This window comes from Ranitomeya variabilis, chromosome 4, assembly GCF_051348905.1.
Source record: "Ranitomeya variabilis isolate aRanVar5 chromosome 4, aRanVar5.hap1, whole genome shotgun sequence".
NCBI lineage: Eukaryota > Metazoa > Chordata > Amphibia > Anura > Dendrobatidae > Ranitomeya > Ranitomeya variabilis.
The window spans coordinates 525,009,893-525,033,364 of NC_135235.1; the positions used below are offsets into that span (position 1 = coordinate 525,009,893).

A 23,472-nucleotide genomic window follows, 5' to 3' on the forward strand; every position below is an offset into this window, starting at 1 on the left:
TGGGCTCCAAATTGTCGGGGTCATAACGACAATATACCTTCATTCACCAGTCATTCCAAATTAAACTATAAGCATGTGGTACTGGGTAAGAATGAGTCAGACAGGTAGCTGGTTCAATCTCAGTGCATGCTCGTGGATCCACACACGTGTGTAATTGTCACAGCAACTGAACTTTATTTTCCAAATACACGGTACTAAAAAGGAATGCAATAGGCGGGGTTTATGCAGTATACATCTAGTGTCCAGTCTCTCTCTCCGATTCGTCAGAACGTCTCCCGGTGGTTACTTCTTTCTTCACATTCCTGAGTTATCTTTTCAGAAGAAATGAAACTTTAACCTTTCAGATTCTAAACTGAAGTGAAGAATGAACACTGGCAGCCATCTTTAATACAGTTACATTTGCATTAGCAAGGGAAAACTTATTGTTTCACAGTATAAGTTATATAAAAGTACAAAAGGTATATAAGAAAGTATATTTTCACCTTGACACCAGTATATACTATGGTGAAACAATAGCGAGTAAAAATTAGTGTATATATGACATCAAGAGTTGTCATAGGACTCGGTCTAGTTTGGACAGCCTCATGGGGGACACCTGACAGTTAAGCTCCCTAACGACATCAACAGGTTTGGCCGACATTCTATATAATTGTATGTTCTCCCAGAGATAAGATGTCACCAGACATGTCCGATGACCGCTCTCTCATGGAGATCCCACTCACGGTCAAACAAGAGTTCCTGTGTATGGGAGAGCCGACTGCTACCTAATAAATATGGCAGGCTTTAGACAACAAAAAGATCAGCAGTCCAAAATCGCATAAGCCGGATCCTTAATGCCCCCAACAGTCATCTCTCTGGGATTCTCATGGTCAGCTGAGCTCTGCAATATCGTCCTGTCAGCTGAGCTCTGCAATATCATCCTGCTCAGTGGACCTTAGTCAAATGTGTAGAGTTATACCACAAAGTATATTTTGATAAATATATCTTGAAATTAAAATTAGTTCCACAATTGGATGTTAATTATTTTTTTTTCCCCCCTGTGCTGAGATAATCTTATAAATGTGCCCCTGCTGTGTACTGTGTAATGGCCGTGTCTGACCATACAGGAACATGGTCTGATCATACCACAGCTCCTGGCCGGGGGAGGAAGCAAAATAGTATACAGACAGGACAGCTTGGGATCACAGCTGCTTTCTGTGAGGTAAAACATTTTCCTATCTGTTTGAAAACATGTTTTCCTTATAGAAAGAATCAGCTGCGTCCCCATGCTGTCCTGTCTGTATACTCTTTTGCTTCCTCATACCATGTTCCTGCATGGTCAGATGCAACCATGACACAGTATTTTTTTTTTTTTTTAGCACATACATCCAATTGTGGAAATAATTTTTACTCCCAAGATCTATTAATTAAAATATACTTTGTGGGGAAAACCCTCTTTTAAGTTCTGTCATAATCACAGGCAAGGATTATTTGAATCTGTATGGTCTGCTCTGCTAGGTGACGAGTAATATTCTTGTGTTATGATATATCCTGTATTGTCCTGTTTTCATATGATATCTGGGTTACCATAGAAATGACAATTTATTTTTTTTTATATATACAGGAAGCCCCGTTTGACCAGAACTCAAAGTGCCTTCTCTCCGGTCTCCTTCAGTCCCCTCTTTACCGGTAAGTGGTTAAAAATGCAAATCCTTTCGCCCTGATTATGCGTGTTCCCATTACATTGTTTAATGTGGTTTTCTTTGTGACAGGTGAAACGGTATCTCTTGTGGACGTGGACATATCACACCGAGGTTCATGCTCTACCCACCCGCCTACCCCACCCCCACCTCCTCGCAGGAGCCTAAGCCTTCTAGGTAATGCCCTGTCAGGTGTCGTCTTTTATGCCACTTTAAAGGGAATGTGTTATCCAAGAATTACCTATTGTTAGTTTTTATGTCAAAGGGAACCTGGCAGCCGAATGAACACCTAGAAACTAATTATATGGCTCCATCTGTCTTTTAAGCCTGATACTGTTCAACAACACAGTTGCATAGGTTAAAAAAAATTCCTCGCTCCATCAAGTTCAACCTTCCTCCACCAATTGTACATTTTGTCACTAATTTAACTATAACCCACAATGTTATGTGTATCATGGAAATCATCCAGCCCTTTTTCAAAATGTCAGTGTCTGCTATTACCGCCTCTTGTGTTAGCCATTTTTACTAACTGTAAAGAACCCTTTCCTATTTAGCTGCCGGAATCGCCTTTCTTCTACCAGTAATTTGTGGCCCCGGTCCTCAGTATGGTCTTAGGAAGGAATAAGTCATGTGACAATCCTTTGTACTGACCACACATATATTTATACATGTAAATGAGATCTCCTCCGAAGAGGCTTTTTTCTAACGTTTCCAACCTCTCACCATATGACAGGCCTTCCATCCCTTGTAATAATCTCGTTGCCTGCCTTTGAACTGACTCTTAACTTCTGAATTTCCTTTTTAAAATGTGGAGCACAAAACTAGATCCCATATTCTAGATGTGGCCTCACCAGTGATTAATAAAGGGGTAACAATACGTTGGGATCATGGGATTGTATCTCTTTTTATACATCCTAAAATCTTGTTTGCTTTTGTGGCTGCTGCTTGACATTGAGTACTGCTGCTCAGCTTACTTGTAACCAGAACACCCAAGTCCTTCTCCTGTTCTGTAGTCCCAAGTATGGTCCCATCTAATGTATATGCAGCTATAGGATTACTCCGTCATAGGTGCATTACTCTACATTTATCTACATTAAACCTCGTTTGCCCATTCATACATCTTATCCAGATCGTTTTGCAACATTATAACAAAATTGTAAATTGAACAAAAGTAGCTAATTCATATATATATTTGATGCTGCTAAAAATGAAAATGACAGAATAAATTGAGAATTGGCTCTATTTTTTAGTTTACAAGTGTTTATTGTGGAGAATTGTATTGCAGTAAATGTATGGAAACAAATACCCTATTTTTCCGACTAAGATGCACTTTTTCCCCCCAAAAGTTGGTTGGATAACGGGGGTGCGTCAGTCGGAATGTACCTACAGTTATCGTGGTGGCAGCAGGAGTCAGGTGATATTTCTGGTGGTCCGACGCTGCAGGGCAGTGATCTTGCTCTCATCCCAGCCCGGTGCGGCAGGTTCAGAGGCGGAGGGGGGGCGCTGGGCTCCAGCAACATTTTGTGAAAGCGTGAAAATGGATGCATGTGCAGATTGAGACAAAACAGCTGACACGTGCGGAAAAAATGTGGGCTCAGCGCTGAAGCCCACATCAAAGGGAGGGGGCCCGACATCGGCGTACTATTACGGCCAATGTCAGAAAGGGGTTAACATGATAACTAAATGCTAAAATCTGTAAGAAAAAAATTGTCACCATTTTCCCACACCTGTAACTTCTCCATTCTTTGGGATTTGAGGCTGGGTGAGGGTTTATTTTTTTGCACCCTTAGCTGACTTTTTATTGATACCATTTTGGGGTAGATATAATATTTTGATCGCCTGTTATTGCATTTTATTGCAATGGTGTGGCAGCCAAAAAAACATGATTTTGGCCTTTTTTTTTTTTTTTTTACCAATCTGATTAATTTACTTTTATATTTTACTACATTGGATATTTCTGAATGCAGCGATATCGAATGTGTATTTTTTTTGTTTTCAATTTTCAAAGGGGGGTGATTTGAACTTTTGTGGTGAGGTGTGTGTGTATGTGTGTGTGTGTGTGTGTATATGTATGTATGTATGTATATATATATATATATATATATATATATATATATATATATATATATATATATATAGTTAGTGTGTGTGTGTGTGTGTGTGTGTATATGTATGTGTATATATATATATATATATATATATATATATATATATATATATATATATATATATATATATATATATATATATATATATATATATATATATATATATATATATATACATACATATACATACACACACACACACACACACACATACACACACACCTCACCACAAATATATATATATATATACATATTTACATTTTCTCTGTCGCCCATGACGGCACCACGGAGAGAGGGGATCCGCCCACCAAGGACAGGAAACCTACAGATAAAAAAGGCGGTACCACTCTCCCGCATCAGTTGGTTTCCTGTCCTTGATGGGAGACCTACAGACTCACCAGAAGAAGATCATCGTGGGATTCCGGGGCCAATCAGTCCGACTCAGGCAGCTGGGGTCCCTCTGCCTCGGCTGGTGTGGTGACCCGAAGCGCCACCGCTGGGGCTAGTGGGCCTCTAGGGTGTGCGGGGGAGGTGACATGGAGTTCGCGGTCACCTCCCTAGGTAAGATGCAGCAGCGGCAACATCCAGGGGGGTCCCTCTGTGGTTGCGGGAGAGGTAGCGCGGCTCTCCCCCCTTCAAGCGTCAGTCTGCACACTGCATGGCCAGGAGGCGTGCAGGGACCGCGCATACAGGCTGCAAGCAAACCGGGAGCTCCGGAGAGGCAGCGTTTCATGTGCGCCATGGGCAGCGCCATCTTGGGCCGCCCGCGCGTGCGCGGGAGCTCCTGCGGCGCCGAATGGCGTGGGCGCCGGCGTTCTGCGAGCGCTTCTGCGCAGTCACCGGATGGGCGCTTCTGCGCAGGCGCCGGGTGGGCGCTTCTGCGCAGCCGGCGGCGGCGTTCGCTTCTGCGCAGGCGCCGGCGGGGGACTCTTCTCGCAGGCGCCGACAGAGCGCTTCTGCGTAGGCGCCGGATGGGCGCTTCTGCGCAGGCGCCGGATGGGCGCTTCTGCGCAGGCGCCGGATGGGCGCTTCTGCGCAGGCGCCGGGAACGAGGCCGCAGCTATTGCGCAAGCGCACCACGGGAAGCGCGGCGATATAAAATGGACCTGGCTCCAGTCATCAGGAGGCGAAAGACCGCAGCGCAAGCAGCGGCACAAGCCTCAACACCAGCGCAGAGCGCAGCACTAGTGCAGAGCACGGCACCGGCGCAGCGGCCAGAGCAGAGCGGCGGCAGCCGCATCATCAGTCGATTGACAGCAGCCTACGTGAGGCCATACCTGCAATCAGAATGAGTGACATGGCATCACCCTTACCTGAGTCACCACCACCACCATCAGCATCGCCGCAGCAGCAGCAGCAGCAAAAACGGCGACAGCAAAAAGGACACCAGGACACCACCGGTAAAGAACGCCAAAGGTCCCAACATAGCAAGGAGTCCAGTACGGCGTCGGGGAAAAAGACGGACATGGAGCATCCTCAACCGGTATTTATGGGTCCTGGAGGTGGTAAGTGATCTTCGTGAAAGTTAGAGACAGTAAGGGTATTATTTGTCTCTTTTTCTCTAGGGAAAGAAGAGCTTAGGGAAAACCAAGCATAGGATTTGTGCCCTGTGTAAAGAAGATCTTCCAAATACCTGGGAGAAAAGACTTTGTAGTATATGTATACAGCAAACAGTATCCGAGGGGCTTCCCGGGTTTGCAGCTGACCTCAAAACCCTGATTAAGAATCAGGTAGAAGACACCTTTAAATCTCTGAAAAGGGGAAAAAAACGGAGGAAGACTAAACACAGGTCTCCGTCCCCGGTGTCTAATACAGACAAGGATAGTGCGGACTCAGATTCATCTGACTCCTCCACCACCTCCTCCTCTTCTTCGTCATCTTCCTCTGGGGGTCACAGCTGTTTCCCCTTAGAAGACACCGATGGCCTCATTAAAGCAGTGAGGAGCACTATGGGGTTAGTAGACTCTCACCCCAAAAGGTCGGTTCAGGACATCATGTTCGGAGGTCTTGAGCAAAAGAGAAAGAGGGCTTTTCCACTCAATGAAACTATTTCCGCACTAATCAAAAAGGAGTGGAAGAAACCCTTGAGAAAGGCGTTATTGACGCCAAAAAGGAAGTACCCCTTTGAGGACGAATCTTGCTCCTTCTGGGAAAAAGCCCCCAAGCTAGACGTAGCTATTGCCAAAGCGTCTAAAAAATTTGCCCTTCCTTTTGAAGACATGGGGGTCTTAAAAGACCCTATGGACAAAAAAGCGGATGCTTTTCTCAAAAGTGCCTGGGAAGCATCTGGAGGAGGTCTAAAGCCAGCAGTCGCAGCCGCATGCACGTCCCGTTCATTAATGATTTGGTTAGACCAACTGGAGGGCCAGCTAAAGGGGAAGGCGTCCCGTGACTCCATACTGAACACCTTGCCGGTACTAAGAGGGGCGGCCGCATTTTTAGCAGATGCTTCTGCTGATTCTATTAGATTGGCTGCCAGGTCAGCGGTCTTCTCTAACGCGGCAAGGCGCGCCCTCTGGCTTAAGTGCTGGCCAGGGGACTTACAGACGAAGTCTAAATTATGCACTATTCCTTGTGAAGGGGAATTTCTGTTTGGCCCCACCCTGGACGACATCCTGGAGAAGGCAGGAGATAAAAAGAAATCTTTTCCTGCCCTGGGTTTCCCCGCTTACAAACGGCCCTTTCGGAGCAAGAGGTTTTTCCGTAAAAAGCAAGGGAGAAACCAGGGAAAATGGGAGGATAAGAAAAACAGAAATAAAGGGTACCTGTTTAATAAAAACCCCGGCGACAACAAGAAACCCTCTCAATGAAGGTTGGCCCCGGGTGGGGGGGAGATTGTCACTCTTTCTCCCGGCCTGGGAAAAGATTACATGCAGCCAATGGATCCTGGGCATAATAAAATCAGGTCTAAAGCTAACATTTCTGAACTCCTCGTCCCTTCTTTTCAATAACCTCTCCAAAGTCTTCAGCGGAAGAACAATGGGCATTAGAGAACGAGGTCCTAGGACTAGTGGACAAGGGGGTTCTTCTAGAAGTCCCTCCACAAGAAAGAGAACAAGGTTATTATTCCCCTCTATTCCTGAGAAAAAAACCAGATGGGTCTTACAGGACTATCATAAACCTGAAGAGCCTAAACAAATACCTAGAGATTCAACCATTCAAGATGGAGACGATAAAATCCTCTATAAAAATGCTTTTTCCTCGGTGTTTTATGGTAGTCCTGGACCTGAAGGATGCCTATTATCACGTCCCCATCCACATAGATCACCAGAGGTTTCTCAGGATAGCAGTTCATGTCAGGGGGACATTACGCCACTTTCAATTCTCAGCCCTACCGTTCGGACTGGCAATAGCCCCGAGAATATTCACAAAAATAATTTCGGAGGTAATGGCTCATCTCAGAGAGCAAGACACCTTGATTGTACCATACCTGGACGATTTTTTGATAATAGGCTCCTCCCCCCAACACTGCAGCAATCAGCTGGATACAGTGACAAGGTCCCTACAGGATCTGGGTTGGCTGATAAACTTGAAAAAGTCCAGACTGGTACCTTCCCAGGTCCAAGAATATCTGGGTCTAATACTGGACTCTATAAAGGAAGAATGCCGTCTTCCAGAGGAAAAAATACAAAGCATGATAAGACGAGTGGCCAAAATACAAGCCCTCCCTTCTATAACACTACGCCAGGCTATGTCCCTCTTAGGATCCATGACTTCGTGCATACCGGCGGTCCAATGGGCGCAGCTCCATTCGAGACACCTTCAATGGCAGATTTTATCAGAAGAGATCTCTCTGGGAGGGCATTTAGAAAGTCGGTTGAGATTATCTCCAAAAACAACTCAGTCACTAACCTGGTGGGCATCACTAAGGAATCTTTCCCAGGGAGTCCCATGGGTAATCCCAATCTCAAAGATACTGACGACAGATGCAAGCCCCAGTGGCTGGGGGGCTCATTTAGGCGACCTAGTAGCTCAAAACACCTGGCCAACATCCCTGCGGGAGGAATCCTCCAATATGAAAGAGCTCCTTGCGGTCAAGTTCTCCCTCCAGGAATTCTTGGGGGCCCTTCACTCCCACCACGTCAGAGTCATGTCGGACAACAGGGTGGTAGTAGCATACCTGAATCACCAGGGGGGGACTCGCTCCAAAAAACTGATGGAGGTAACCAACGAAATTTTTCAGATAGCCGAGAGCAACCTTTTATCCCTGACAAGTCTACACATAAGGGGGGTGGACAACTTCAAAGCGGACTTTCTAAGCCGCTCCAGTTTAAAGCAAGGAGAATGGGAGCTAAATCAGACGGTATTTACCCAGATTACAAGAAAATGGGGGGTTCCCAACATAGATCTCTTTGCCAACAACACAAACAAAAAAGTAACCTCCTTTTGCTCCATAAATCCTCAAGGGAACCCGGTAGCCCTGGATGCGTTTCTGATTCCATGGCGGCATCATCTAGCTTACGCATTTCCCCCATTTGCCCTGATTCCGGCAGTGCTGAGGAAGATTCGGGAGGACGGGGCTCATGTAATCTTGATAGCCCCGTTCTGGCCGAAGAGACCTTGGTTCTCTTGGATGAGGAGAATGTCGATATCCGACCCGTGGGTACTCCCAGACCTCCCAGACTTGCTCTCCCAAGGGCCGATCAACCATCCACAAGTTATGAACTTGCACTTGACGGCCTGGCATTTGAGAGGAAGCTACTAGAGGATAGAGGATTTTCACCAGCATTAGTATCCACTCTCTTACAAAGTAGGAAACCGGTCACGACAAAACAATACGGGAAGATATGGAAGAAATTCCTATCATCATCAGGTTCCAAAGTAGGAGAAAAGGTTCCCCTTAAAACTGTATTAGAATTTTTACAAAAGGGGTTGGAGATCGGTTTAGCCACAAGTACCCTGAAAGTCCATGTGGCAGCATTGGGAGCCCTGTTTAATTACAATCTGGCAGGGAATCGATGGGTTTCAAGGTTTATCAGGGCAGCAAGCAGATCAAGGCCAATTCCAATTAAAACCTCCCCTCAATGGGATTTAAATTTGGTCCTTAGAGCCCTGACTAAACCTCCCTTCGAACCCTTGGAGGAGGTCCCATTAAAAATCCTATCCCTCAAAACTTCCCTGCTGGTTGCCCTCACATCCGCTCGTAGGATTAGCGACATACAAGCTTTATCTGCTAACCCTCCATACACTCAGGTTTTAGAGGATAGAGTTATTCTCAAGATAGATCCTGCATACCTCCCGAAAGTGGCTTCCCGGTTCCATAGAACTCAAGAGATCTCTCTTCCCTCCTTCTGTCCTAACCCTAAAAATAAAGAGGAGGAAGCATTACATACGCTAGATGTAAGGAGATGTCTCATACAATATTTAGAAGCCACTAGAGAGAGTAGGGAGGATGCCTCTCTTTTTGTATGCTTTCAGGGTCCCCGAAAGGGGAAAAAAGCCTCCAAATCCACTTTGGCAAGATGGGTCACGGACGCTATCAGCTTGTCATATTCGTCAAGTGGAGTGTCTGTTCCAGGGGAAGTCAAGGCTCACTCAACGAGGGCAGTGGCGGCTTCTTGGGCGGAGAAGGCCGGAACCTCTATCGATCAGATATGTAGAGCCGCTACTTGGTCATCACCTTCCACATTCTATAGACACTATAGATTGGACCTTATTTCCTCTTCGGACCTTACTTTCGGTAAAAGGGTTCTGGAAGCGGTGGTCCCTCCCTGAATGTACAATCTATGAAATCTCTCCGTGGTGCCGTCATGGGCGACAGAGAAAAATATAGTTCTTACCGATAACGGTATTTCTCTGAGCCCATGACGGCACCCGTACATTCCCTCCCTTCACTTATGGGTGTGCACGTTAATATAGTGCCATAGTTTATTTTTTGATAGGCCACGGGGTATCTCAATTAAGTTAATATAAAGTAATGTTGAAACTAATAAGCTGTTCCATAGTCTCCCATCGTTCTCTAGTAAACAACTGATGCGGGAGAGTGGTACCGCCTTTTTTATCTGTAGGTTTCCTGTCCTTGGTGGGCGGATCCCCTCTCTCCGTGGTGCCGTCATGGGCTCAGAGAAATACCGTTATCGGTAAGAACTATATTTTTTTCTTTCTACTGGCTTCAGTAGTCCCCTTACAAGACTTGAAGCTGCGATGGATTGCTTGTGCTTACCCATAGCAGGGCTTCAGCAGTAGAGATGCTGCAGAGCTACAAACTGCAGGCAAATCTCCGAACTTGAAATTGCAATAAATGTAGTTTAGTTTATGTTCTTTGGCCTGTGTAACGATAGTTTGTCATAAAAGTTCCCAATAAAAATGTGGAAGGTTTTTTTTTTTTCTCACAAATTTCACTTTGTATCCCTGAATTGTGTATATAATTAATTTCCTTGCCCCACATCTCCTATTTTAAAAACAAGAGCAAATGATTTTGCACTATGATAACATTCTGTTCTCGTGTGGTCATAGAAATGTGAGTGACATCATTTGAATGCATTTACAAAGAATTCACGAAAATTTGTTGGAACGGTGTTATAGGCAACCCGGCCGTGTGGGGGAAGTTTACAGTATATAGTGATACAGTACTTACTTTTTCTAACTTCTGTTGCCACATATCCAAAGGACCTTGTCTAGTTGGAAAATGGTGCAATATGAGCGGACCAGTTGTGTCTGCTGATGGCATGCCCACTGAGACATTACTGTGATCCTTGATCTGGCCTCGCTATTTTCTTCCTTAAAGGGAACCTATCACCCCGTTTTTTAAAGATTAGATAAAAATAGTGTGAAATAGGGGCAGAGCTGGGCTTTACATTAGTGCCTTTTTGGTGCCTTTACACCCCCGTTAGGCTGCCGAAATACCTTTGTGAAGTGGCCGTTTTGTCCTGTCACTCAAGTTGGTCAGGTCGGATGGGCGTGGTCACAGCGCTGTTTCTCCCCCAGATCAGGCTCTTCATTACGTTGGTGGCGTAGTGGTGTGCGCATGTCCAAGGTCCCGAATCCTGCACAGGGGTGTGAAAATAGCAGCGATGTCCGTTATTCCATTGGTGGTCGGTGGGCGCGGCCATCTTGCTTTGGCCGCGCGTGCGCAGAAGCGGCGCTCTGCTGGCCGCGGCTTCAGGAAAATGGCCGCGGGCATCCGCACGTGCGCAGATGGCTATCGCGGCGGCCATTTTCGTGAAGCAGAGTTCGCATCTCGGCTTCACGAAAATGGCCGCCGCGATAGCCATCTGCGCACGCGCGGATGCCCGCGGCCATTTTCCTGAAGCCGCGGCCAGCAGAGCGCCGCTTCTGCGCACGCGCGGCCAAAGCAAGATGGCCGCGACCACCAATGAAATAACGGACATCGCTGCTATTTTCACACCCCTGTGCAGGATTCGGGACCTTGGACATGCGCATACCACTACGCCACAAACGTAATGAAGAGCCTGATCTGGGGGAGAAACAGCGCTGTGACCACGCCCATCCGACTTGACCAACTTGAGTGACAGGACAAAACGGCCACTTCACAAAGGTATTTCGGCAGCCTAACGGGGGTGTAAAGGCACCAAAAAGGCACTAATGTAAAGCCCAGCTCTGCCCCTATTTCACACTATTTTTATCTAATCTTTAAAAAACGGGGTGATAGGTTCCCTTTAAAGGGTACCTGTCACCCCCAAAATCGAAGGTGAGCTAAGCCCACCAGCATCAGGGGTTTATTTCCAGCATTCTGTAATGCTGTAGATAAGCCCCCGATGTAACCTGAAAGATGAGAAAAAGAGGTTATATTATACTCACCCAGGGGCGGTCCTGCTGCGGTCCGGTCGGATGGGAGTTGCTGTCCGGTCCGGGGCCTCCCATTTTCATAGGATGACGTCCTCTTCTTGTCTTCACGCTGCGGCTCCAGCGCAGGCGTACTGATTTACCCTGTTAAGGGTAAAGTACTGCAGTGGGCAGTCGCCAGGAAAGGTCAGTGAGGCCCAGGCCCTGCGCACTGAAGTACTTTGCTCTGCCCTCAACAGGGCGAATCGGTAAGCCTGCGTTGGAGCCGCAGTCAGAAGACAAGAAGAGGACTTGGCTCATCTTCCATTTTGGGGGTGACAGGTTCCTTTTAACTTTGCATCCCGTGGCTGCTTGTGAACTCTGCGAGTACAAGCATGCGCAGTGTGGCCTCAAACCGCTGGCATGTAGGGAGAGGTGCACTGCGCATGCCCGGAGTCGCAGCATACACAAGCAGCCATGGGATGAAGAGGGTGAGGCCGGATCAGGGAACACAGTCCAGCCTCAGTGGGCATGCTATCGGTAGACAGTCTTTTAGAATAGACAAGGTCCTGGTTTTGTGGCGATAAAAGCGCTTTATACTGTAAGCTTTCTCCATACAATGGGGTTGCTTGTAACCAGCAGTAAGACACATGCAGCCACAAAATTAGTTTCTAGATGTTGATCCATCAGTTGTGTTCTTTTTAAATGTATTTTTAAAGATCTTTTTCTTTTTTTTTTTTCTTTTTTTTCCCTTTCTTACAATTTTCACAGATCCTTGTTTGTATAGAAGTACAAGGTCATTGTGCAAGCTGGGGGTCTTGTGCGATCAGTTTTGGATAGAGAACCTGTCCGCATGATTTTGCATGTTAAAGTAAAGGCATGGCCATAATGATGCTATTATACAGATAACTTGAATGAAGAAATCCACATTTGAAGTTTTAGTGCAATAAGGTTCAGATGCATAGAGGTGGGAATGTGGGTATGATTTTTTTCTTTGCTTCTGTCCTGGCCCCTCCACCCGCCTCTGATGTCTTTATTTGCCTCCTGTTTGAAAGTTTGCGCCGATGATGTCCTCACAGTGGGCGGCAGTTGCTCAGATTGATCTTCTAGCCGTCTTCAATATAATGTCGCTGGTGGAGGTCTTGGGTAGTTAATGAGCGGAGTCTCGATCTGTGCATGCACCGCCACCAGCGTCATTTTATTGAAGACCACTGGGAGATCAATCTGTGTAAGCGCCACCCTCAACGAGGACGGCACCGCCTGTGCAAACTTTCAAACAGAAGTCAGATACAGACACCAGAGGCAGGCGGAAAGGCCCGGGCAGGAGCCGAAGACCCTACCCCGTTCAGCCCCTATGCATCTTATTAATTATAAACTATTTCAGGGAAGGGAGGAAAGGGGGAAAATGGATGGGCAAGCATAACCAGGGAATAAAGAGGACTTGGAGGTATCAAGGTTAACCGTGGAACAAAGTGAACAAGAAAATTACAATTAAAATCACATTTACAAAATTAAGTACAGTAATTCCAATGAAGATAACAGAAAATGAGTAGGTACATTTCACAATTGGGATTTCACGGAGAAATTTCCAGCCAGTGTGACCATTTTTTTTTTTTTGCGTATTTAGTGTAACAATTGTAGATTATAGCACATTTAAGCTCATAATCTTTGTGAAGAGAGATTTTATTGATTTATGTCTTGAATCTTAGGTGTGTCTGGATTTTTCCTGTTAAAGGCAAATGTATTTTTTGTCACAGAGAATTTATGTAAAACTAGAGGTCTTAAAGAAGGTTCTATGTCACCTATACCCAATGAGAGAAGTGCCAATTGTGGAGAGATTTGTAAGTTTTTATGTAATAAGCTATCGATGAGAAATCAGACTTTCAACCATAGGGGCGCGCCTATGCATCTTAAACTTATCACACCAAAACTTCACATGATAATAGAACAGCAACCATGAGGATTTCATCACTAGAGGTATCTAGTTAATCTGTATAACCGTGCCACTATGGCCATGAATTTTACTTTGACGTGTAAAACTGTACTGACAGGTTCTCTTTAAGAACCCCTGTAAAATAGAAAAAAAATCAGACTGGATCTTTCCACAACCAATCAAAATTTGGTTTTCAAAAATGAAATGTATGTACAAGATACTGGATAGGTTCATTAGGATTCTGTCCATTATGTGTATATATTTTACTACTCTATAGTGTGTATGTCTTTATAAATTTTCCTTCTTACAGATGACATTGGCGGTTTACAACCAGCGTCTGTTCTAGTAGGTCCTATGGGGTCCTCGCTCCAGTCGTTCCCACTGCCCCCTCCGCCACCGCCACATGCTCCTGGTTAGTCTTTGTTACTATAAATTCTAATATTGGATATTTGTGTTGATATTGACATTACATTTGCCTGTATTAATTTACTATAATTTTTAGGAGTGCCATTTCCCTCCCCCCCCCCCGATTTTAGCTTATTGTACAAGTTTGAAATGTTTTCATGGGGTACTAGAGGAAGAGACGTGGGGACACCATTTTCAAATTTTCTTGAGACACTTTTCTTGGCAAGGAAACTAATAGCCTTGCGCTGGATGGACAATACGTATCCATCTCTCAGGGCATGGATTGAGCTGGTAAATTCAATCATACCATACGAGCGTACCTTATACCAGAATAGGGGCTGTTTAGAGAAATGTAATAAAATCTGGGATGTATGGAACTCATCGTACCTTACTATGTCATCACGTGGTTGATTGTCTGGTTCTATTGTGATAGAACTTAAGGTAAAATATGCTTGGTTCGCGCTGGGCTTCAGTATTATTTTATAGATGAGATGGGGATTATTTTGGCAGTAAAATAGTTTTAAGGTTTTAAATACTGTAGGCATACTGTAATTTCCTGAACCTATATGATCCGGTCTATGTATTGAGACACACATTAATGCAAACTCTTTATATACTCTGTGTTTTTTATGACTACTATGATGAGTGTATTTGACCTGGATATATGTAAACTATGTATGTCCAGTTGTTGTTGTTGTTGTTGTTGTTTTTGTTGTTTAAACGAATTTAAAATGTTTTCATGGACTACATGTCCTTTTGAGAGAGTAACATTTAACCCCTTAATCCCGTATGACGTACTATCCCGTCAAGGTGACCTGGGACTTAATTCCGGGTGACGGGATAGTACGTCATACGCGATCGGCCGCGCTCACGGGGGGAGCGCGGCCGATCGTGGCCGGGTGTCAGCTGCCTATCGCAGCTGACATCCGGCACTATGTGCCAGGAGCGGTCACGGACCGCCCCCGGCACATTAACCCCCGGCACACCGCGATCAAACATGATCGCAGTGTACCGGCAGTATAGGGAAGCATCGCGCAGGGAGGGGGCTCCCTGCGGGCTTCCCTGAGACCCCCGGAGCAACGCGATGTGATCGCGTTGCTGCGAGGGTCTCCTACCTCCTTCCTGGCTGCAGGTCCCGGATCCAAGATGGCCGCGGCATCCGGGTCCTGCAGGGAAGGAGGTGGCTTACCGAGTGTCTGCTCAGTGCAGACGCTGGTAAGCCTGCACCGATGTAAGTGAGATCGGTGATCTGATAGAGTGCTGTGCACACTATCAGATTATCGATCTGTGATGTCCCCCCCTGGGACAAAGTAAAAAAGTAAAAAAAAAATTTTTCCACATGTGTAAAAAAAAAAAAAAAAAATTCCTAAATAAATAATAAAAAAATATATATATTATTCCCATAAATACATTTCTTTATCTAAATAAAAAAACAAAACAATAAAAGTACACATATTTAGTATCGCCGCGTGCGTAACGACCCAACCTATAAAACTGCCCCACTAGTTAACCCCTTCAGTAAACACCGTAAGAAAAAAAAAAAAAAAAACGAGGCAAAAAACGCTTTATTACCATACCGCTGAACAAAAAGTGGAATAACACACGATCAAAAAGACTGATATAAATATCCATGGTACCGCTGAAAACGTCATCTTGTCCCGCAAAAAACAAGCCGCCATACAGCATCATCGGCAAAAAAATAAAAAAGTTATAGTCCTGAGAATAAAGCGATACCAAAATAATTATTTTTTCTATAAAATAGTTTTTATCGTATAAAAGCGCCAAAACATAAAAAAAGATATAAATGAGATATCGCTGTAATCGTACTGACCTGACGAATAAAACTGCTTTATCAATTTTACCAAACGCGGAACGGTATAAACGCCTCTCCCAAAAGAAATTCATGAATAGCAGGTTTTTGGTCATTCTGCCTCACAAAAATTGGAATAAAAAGTGATCAAAAACGGTCACGTGTCCGAAAATGTTACCAATAAAAACGTCAACTCCTCCCGCAAAAAACAAGACCTCACATGACTCTGTGGAGCAAAATGTGGAAAAATTATAGGTCTCAAAATGTGGAGACGCAAAACCTTTATTGCTATAAAAAGCGTCGCTGCACACTTGCGTTTTTGTCTGCGGTGTTTTTTGCACAAAAAAACGCATGCGTTTTTTCCCTATATTTAGCATTGAAAACGCATGCGTTTTTTGGTACGGGTTTGGTCGCGTTTTCAAACGCATGCGTTTTTTTTCTGCATGCGTTCATTTTCAGAAATACAACCTGCAGTATTTTCTTGCGTTTTTAAGCACATGCGTTTGCGTTAAAAATGCATGCGTTTTTATCGAAAAAAAAAACAGAAAACACACTGAAAAGCCACCCACCACCATCAAGGTGATAAAGAGATCCAAACCCTAACCCTAACTCTAACCGTTTAATGAACATTTTCTGACAGTCATAGTGCCACGTATTTCAGTGCCACGTATTTCAGTGCCACGTATTTCAGTGCCACGTATTTCAGTGCCACGTATTTCAGTGCCACGTATTTCAGTGCCACGTATTTCAGTGCCACGTATTTCAGTGCCACGTATCACGTATTTCAGTGCCACGTAGCACGTATTTCAGTGCCACATATTTTAGTGCCACGTATTTCAGTTGCACGTATTTCAGTTGCACGTATTTCAGTTGCACGTATTTCAGTGCCACGTATTTCAGTGCCACGTATTTCAGTGCCACGTATTTCAGTGCCACGTATTTCAGTGCCACGTATCACGTATTTCAGTGCCACGTGTTTCAGTGCCACGTGTTTCAGTGCCACGTATTTCAGTGCCACGTATCACGTATTTCAGTGCCACATATGTAAGTGCCACGTATTTCAGTTGCACGTATTTCAGTGCCACGTATTTCAGTGCCACGTATTTCAGTGCCACGTGTTTCAGTGCCACGTGTTTCAGTGCCACGTGTTTCAGTGCCACGTGTTTCAGTGCCACGTATTTAAGTGCCACGTATCACGTATTTCAGTGCCACGTATTTCAGTGCCACGTATTTCAGTGCCACGTATTTCAGTGCCACGTATTTCAGTGCCACGTATTTCAGTGCCACGTATTTCAGTGCCACGTATTTCAGTGCCACGTATTTCAGTGCCACGTATTTCAGTGCCACGTATTTCAGTGCCACGTATTTCAGTGCCACGTATTTCAGTGCCACGTATTTCAGTCACGTTTAGGGTTAGGGGTAGGGTTAGGGCTAGGGTTGGAGGTAAAGTTAGGGTTAGGGTTGGGGCTAAAGTTAGGGTTGGGGCTAAAGTTAGGGTTAGGGTTTGGATTACATTTACGGTTTGGATTAGGGTTGGGATTAGAATTATGGGTCTGTCAGGGCTAGGGGTGTGGTTAGGGTTACCGTTGGGATTAGGGTTAGGGGTGTGTTTGGGTTAGGGTTTCAGGTAGAATTGGGGAGTTTCCACTGTCCAGGCACATCAGGGGCTCTCCAAGCGCGACATGGCGTCCAATCTCAATTCCAGCCAATTCTGCGTTGAAAAAGTAAAACAGTGCTCCTTCCTACCGAGCTCTCCCGTGCGCCCAAAAAGGGGTTTACCCCAACATATGTGTTATCAGCGTACTCGGGACAAATTGAACAACAACTTCTAGGGTCCAAGTTCTCTTGTTATCCTTAGGAAAATAAAAATTTGGGGGGCTAAAAATCATTTTTGTGGGAAAAAAAAGAATTTTTAGTTTCACGGCTCTGCGTTATAAACTGTAGTGAAACACTTGGGGGTTCAAAGTTCTCACAACACATCTAGATAAGTTCCTTGGGAGGTCTAGTTTCCAATATGGGGTCACTTGTGGGGGGTTTGTACTGTTTGGGTACATCAGGGGCTCTGCAAATGCAAGGTGACGCCTGCAGACCAATCCATTTAAGGCTGCATTCCAAATGGCGCTCCTTCCCTTCCGAGCTCTGTCATGCACCCAAACAGTGGTTCCCCCCCACATATGGGGTATCAGCGTACTCAGGACAAATTGGACAACAACTTTTGGGGTCTAATTTATCCTGTTACCCTTGTGAAAATACAAAACTGGGGGCTAAAAAATCATTTTTGTGAAAAAAAAAAAAAATAATTTTTATTTTCACAGCTTTGCGCTATAAACTTTAGTGAAACACTTGGGGGTTCAAAGTTCTCAAAACACATCTAGATAAGTTCCTTGGGAGGTCTAGTTTCCAATATGGGGTCACTTGTGGGGGGTTTGTACTGTTTGGGTACATCAGGGGCTCTGCAAATGCAACGTGACGGCTGCTGACCAATCCATTTAAGTCTGCATTCCAAATGGCGCTCCTTCCCTTCCGAGCTCTGTCATGCGCCCAAACAGTGGTTCCCCCCCACATATGGGGTATCAGCGTACTCAGGACAAATTGGACAACAAATTTTGGGGTCCAATTTATTCTGTTACCCTTGTAAAAATACAAAGCTGGGGGCTAAAAAATCATTTTTGAGAAAAAAAAAAAATTATTTTCACGGCTCTGCGTTATAATCTGTAGTGAAACACTTGGGGTTTCAAAGCTCTCAAAACACATCTAGATAAGTTCCTTAGGGGGTCTACTTTCCAAAATGGTGTCACTTGTGGGGGGTTTCAATGTTTAGGCACATCAGGGGCTCTCCAAACGCAACATGGCGTCCCATCTCAATTCCAGTCAATTTTGCATTGAAAAGTCAAATGGCGCTCCTTCCCTTCCAAGCTCTGCCATGCGCCCAAACAATGGTTTACACCCACATATGGGGTATCAGCGTACTCAGGACAAATTGCACAACATTTTTTGGGGTCCAATTTCTTCTCTTACCCTTGGGAAAATAAAAAATTGGGGGTGAAAAGATCATTTTTGTGAAAAAATATGATTTTTTATTTTTACGGCTCTGCATTATAAACTTCTGTGAAGCACTTGGTGGGTCAAAGTGCTCACCACACATCAAGATAAGTTCCTTAGGGGGTCTACTTTCCAAAATGGTGTCACTTGTAGGGGGTTTCAGTGTTTAGGCACATCAGGGGCTCTCCAAACGCAACATGGCGTCCCATCTCAATTCCAGTCAATTTTGCATTGAAAAGTCAAATGGCGCTCCTTTCCTTCCGAGCTCTGCCATGCACCCAAACAGTGGTTTACCCCCACATATGGGGTATCAGCGTACTCAGGACAAATTGTACAACAACTTTGGGGGTCCATTTTCTCCTGTTACCCTTGGTAAAATAAAACAAATTGGAGCTGAAATAAATTTTGTGTGAAAAAAAAGTTAAATGTTCATTTTTATTTAAACATTCCAAAAATTCCTGTGAAACACCTGAAGGGTTAATAAACTTCTTGAATGTGGTTTTGAGCACCTTGAGGGGTGCAGTTTTTAGAATGGTGTCACACTTGGGTATTTTCTATCATATAGACCCCTCAAAATGACTTCATTTTTTTTTAGGGACCACATCTCATTTGGTGTTGTAAAAATGAGAAATTGCTGGTCACCTTTTAACCCTTATAACTCCGTCACAAAAAAAAATTTTGGTTCCAAAATTGTACTGATGTAAAGTAGACATGTGGGAAATGTTACTTATTAAGTATTTTGCGTGACATATGTCTGTGATTTAAGGGCATAAAAATTCAAAGTTGGAAAATTGCGAAATTTTCAAAATTTTCGCCAAATTTCCATTTTTTTCACAAATAAACGCAAGTTATATCGAATAAATTTTACCACTAACATGAAGTACAATATGTCACGAGAAAACAATGTCAGAATCGCCAAGATCCGTCAAAGCGTTCCAGAGTTATAGCCTCATAAAGAGACAGTGGTCAGAATTGTAAAAATTGGCCCGGTCATTAACGTGCAAACCACCCTCGGGGCTTAAGGGGTTAAAGGGAACTCCTGGACACTGTGTAATCTGGTTCATTAATAGAAATCCACTCTCCATATTGTGACTCTCTAGTTGGCTAGTGCTAATTCATATCCTTCGTCTGACCTTACTAGGGCTCTTACGAAAAGCATGGGGGAAAAGAGAAAATGAAATAACAGAAGTGGAAAATCACACACTGGGTGGATTAACAAATTGGTTGCCATTCTTAACTATATACTTTGTGCATAGAAAGGAATGCCGTAGGGAGGTGGTTGTACAAAGTTTGGTCTGAAAGCATCTAAATGCAAATATGTCTTTTGTTACTGTTTTGCAGATCCTCTGCCACGATTGGTACCTCTTCGTCCTCCTGAGTGTGCCCCAGTCCCGCTGGTACAGCCGTTACAGTGCCCGATTCTCCGGCAGGATCCTAGTAGTTTTGCTGCAAGTTTAAGAGAACTGGAAAAGGTTGACTTTGGTTTATAAGTGATCTGCCCCTTACATTCTCTCTTCTTTTAAGCACTTTAATATACTTTGCTTCCCTTTCTTCTTACAGTGCGGTTGGTACTGGGGTCCTATGAACTGGGAGGATGCAGAAATGAAGCTAAAAGGGAAGCCAGATGGTTCATTTCTTGTACGAGATAGCTCTGATCCCCGCTATATCCTGAGCCTCAGCTTCCGATCGCAGGGCATCACCCATCACACACGCATGGAGCACTATCGGGGTGAGAATCAATGGTGCCATGTCTGAAGCAGCTGGACTGCTAATGGTCGACACTTTACGCAGATTAGGGCTGGTCTAATAATAATAATGGCCTGGAATAACAAAATTGGCTTGCGTTTGTCTCCACAAGGCTTTTTTTTGTTTTATCCTTGTTAACAATTATCCATGGCAGATCCACAGTTCACAGCGTGTGCCAACATCTGCACAGATTTTTATCAGTATTTGTGGGTGAGGGTTTAAAATCCCCAGTTACTAGTCTTTTACTTAAAGGGAATCTGTCACCCCAAAAATGGCCTATAAACTAAGGCCACCGGCATTAGGGGCTTATCTGCAGCATTCTGTAATGCTGTAGATAAAGCCCCCGATGTAACCTGAAAGATAAGAAATACAGGTTAGATTATACTCACCCAGGGGCCTCCCATCTTCATACGATCATTTCCACTTCTTGCCTCCTGCGCAGTCGTACTTTGTCTGCCCTGTTGAGGCAAGCGTAAAGTACTGAAGTGCGCAGGCGCTGGGCCTCTCTGACCTTTCCCGGGGCCTGCGCACAGCAGTACTTTTTAGGGTGACAGATTCCCTTTTAAATTTGTTACAGATTTTCAATGCTGAATCCACAATTTATCTGAACATGGCCTTATGGTTGCTTCACAATTTCATTTTCTGCAATGTAGTTATGATGGTGATGTATTAACCTTTTGTTCTCCACTTGCGGTTTAGGCACATTCAGTCTGTGGTGCCATCCGAAGTTTGAAGATCGGTGCCAGTCTGTAGTAGAGTTCATAAAACGGGCTATCATGCACTCAAAAAATGGGAAGTTCCTGTATTTCCTGCGCTCACGGGTGCCAGGTTAGTACATGGAAGCGTAGTCACTATCCTAGGTGTGTGTATGACTGCCTGATAAGACTTGGGCAGCATGGTGGCTCAGTGGTTAGCATGGTTTCTTTGCAGCTTTTGGGTTCAAATCCCACACAGGATGACGTCTGCCAGGAGTTTGTATGTTCTCTGTTTGCATGGGTTTCCTCCAGGTTCTTCAGTTTCCTCCCACACTCCAAAGACCTATTGATATGGAATCTAGATTGTGAGCCCCAATGGGGCTTTACATTTTACACAGGACTTATACAATTATTTTACTTAGTTGGTAGAATTTTATTCACCTGACCGCTGTCTCTTTCAGGTCTTCCTCCTACGCCAGTACAACTATTATACCCTGTGTCCCGCTTCAGCAATGTGAAATCTCTGCAACATTTATGCCGCTTCCGTATTAGACAACTGGTCCGGATAGACCACATTCCTGAGCTCCCTCTACCCAAGTGAGTATTGAGGTCTTAGTTCATAGCCTGAGGCCGCATCTTGTACTTTTTCAGAGATGATTGTCATAATGTTGGGTAGTTGAAAGCCACATTAGACTGGAGCAATTTGTTGCACTGATACACTGTTTCCAATTCTCACGCACAGACTTTCTTACCATTCAGTAAAATTGGGTTGAAAAATTATTCATTCTTCACAAAACTTTTAGTGCACATTCCCAAATATTAACAAAAACCATTAGAATCAATAATGCTATACACCCGAGATCATGAATAGTATTGGGCTTGGCGTATTTTCGATGCATCCAAAACGCTGCGCTCTATATTACACAGTTGTGTTTTGGAACCATGCGGATTTACCACATCTAAGACCAAGCGTTTATGCTACAGAAATTAACATGCTGCCTACTGGAAACCTGCACTGCAGGTGGGTTTATGCAGCGTTAAAAAGCGGCACAGTGGGCATGACATTTCTATAAATCCCATCCACTGTGCTTGTAATGTAGAACACAGCGAAAATACGCTGCCTCCAAAAGGTCGTGGGCACGCAGCCTGAGAATCCTCAATGTCGACTGAGCCAGTTCAATGTCTGACTTAAGATCAATATAATGTAGTTGCATAGAAAGAAGCAACAATCAAAGATGAAGAAAATGCGGCACTCACCCTTTTGCAGTGGAGTCATTATCTTTTATACCATAAAGGTTTCAACAAACGAATTCCATGGGAGCGGCAAGTGTTCAGAGCAGGTATTTTACCTACTTCCGTCACAATGCTGAGCACCAATTACCCATAATTTTGCAAAGCTGCATGCCGATTATCTAACGGATCTGCTACACAACAGTGCAAACTGCCCTGGTGCCGTTCATTCATCTTTGTGTGGATATCCATACATCATACACAATACACAGTCATACCAGTCCCTATGCAATCGTCCTCGCCCCTTAAATGTCATTAAGTAACACGTTATGCAGACATATGATGGAGCTAAATATACAGAAGGCTATGCTGGGAATCCCTTAGGGTAGTGTCTGTTATTGCTAACCACAGTCTCCATGCCTTGTTAAATTTATAGCCACATTTCCAATTTGTGTTGAGAAATTTATATCGTGGAATGTATTTGAGTAATTGCAGCCAGTGTAGCGTACTGGGGGCTTCTGTGGATTTCCATGCTAGTATAATTATCTTTCTAGCACAGTACAATAGAAATATAAAAAAGAGTCTGTTGTAGGACCCATCAATAAGCTCATCTATAACACCCAGCAGGCACACTCTCTAGGGCAGACCGCGACAGCCGTGGGGCTGGAAACCAGATGTCTATGGTCCACACCGCTCGCTGTCTCCATCTGCGCTGACTGCATTGGTGGAGGAGGGGCCTCCGTCCACTTCCTCCACCAATCAGCATGTGAAACAGCTGGCACAATGACATGATTTCATTGCGTCAGCTGTGTACTGCGGAGAGGGGTGGCTATGGGGGTGACATGCAGCACATGGGGATTCTATGGGGGTGACATGCGGCACATGGGGGAGGCTATGGGGGTGACAAGCGGCATATAGGGAGGCTGTGTGGGGCTCATGCCATATATTGTGAGGCTGTGTGGGGCTCATGCAGTATATATAGGGAGGCTGTGTGGGGCTCATACCTTTATATGGGGAGGTTGTGTGGGGCTCATACTGTATATAGGGAGGCTGTGTGGGGCTCATGCAGTATATATAGGGAGGCTGTGTGGGGCTCATC

General features: G+C 44.6%; 1 protein-coding gene across 1 annotated transcript in view; it reads left to right on the forward strand.

The window, feature by feature from the left end:
* SOCS7 (suppressor of cytokine signaling 7) overlaps positions 1 to 23,472 on the forward strand; it is a 73,454-nt gene that overhangs the window by 33,633 nt on the left and 16,349 nt on the right. Inside the window, exons 2-8 of the mRNA XM_077252276.1 lie at positions 1,604 to 1,668; positions 1,752 to 1,856; positions 13,756 to 13,857; positions 20,044 to 20,174; positions 20,263 to 20,431; positions 21,148 to 21,276; positions 21,605 to 21,740. Coding sequence (XP_077108391.1) covers positions 1,604 to 1,668; positions 1,752 to 1,856; positions 13,756 to 13,857; positions 20,044 to 20,174; positions 20,263 to 20,431; positions 21,148 to 21,276; positions 21,605 to 21,740 — 837 coding nt within the window. The remainder of the gene's footprint in view (positions 1 to 1,603; positions 1,669 to 1,751; positions 1,857 to 13,755; positions 13,858 to 20,043; positions 20,175 to 20,262; positions 20,432 to 21,147; positions 21,277 to 21,604; positions 21,741 to 23,472) is intronic.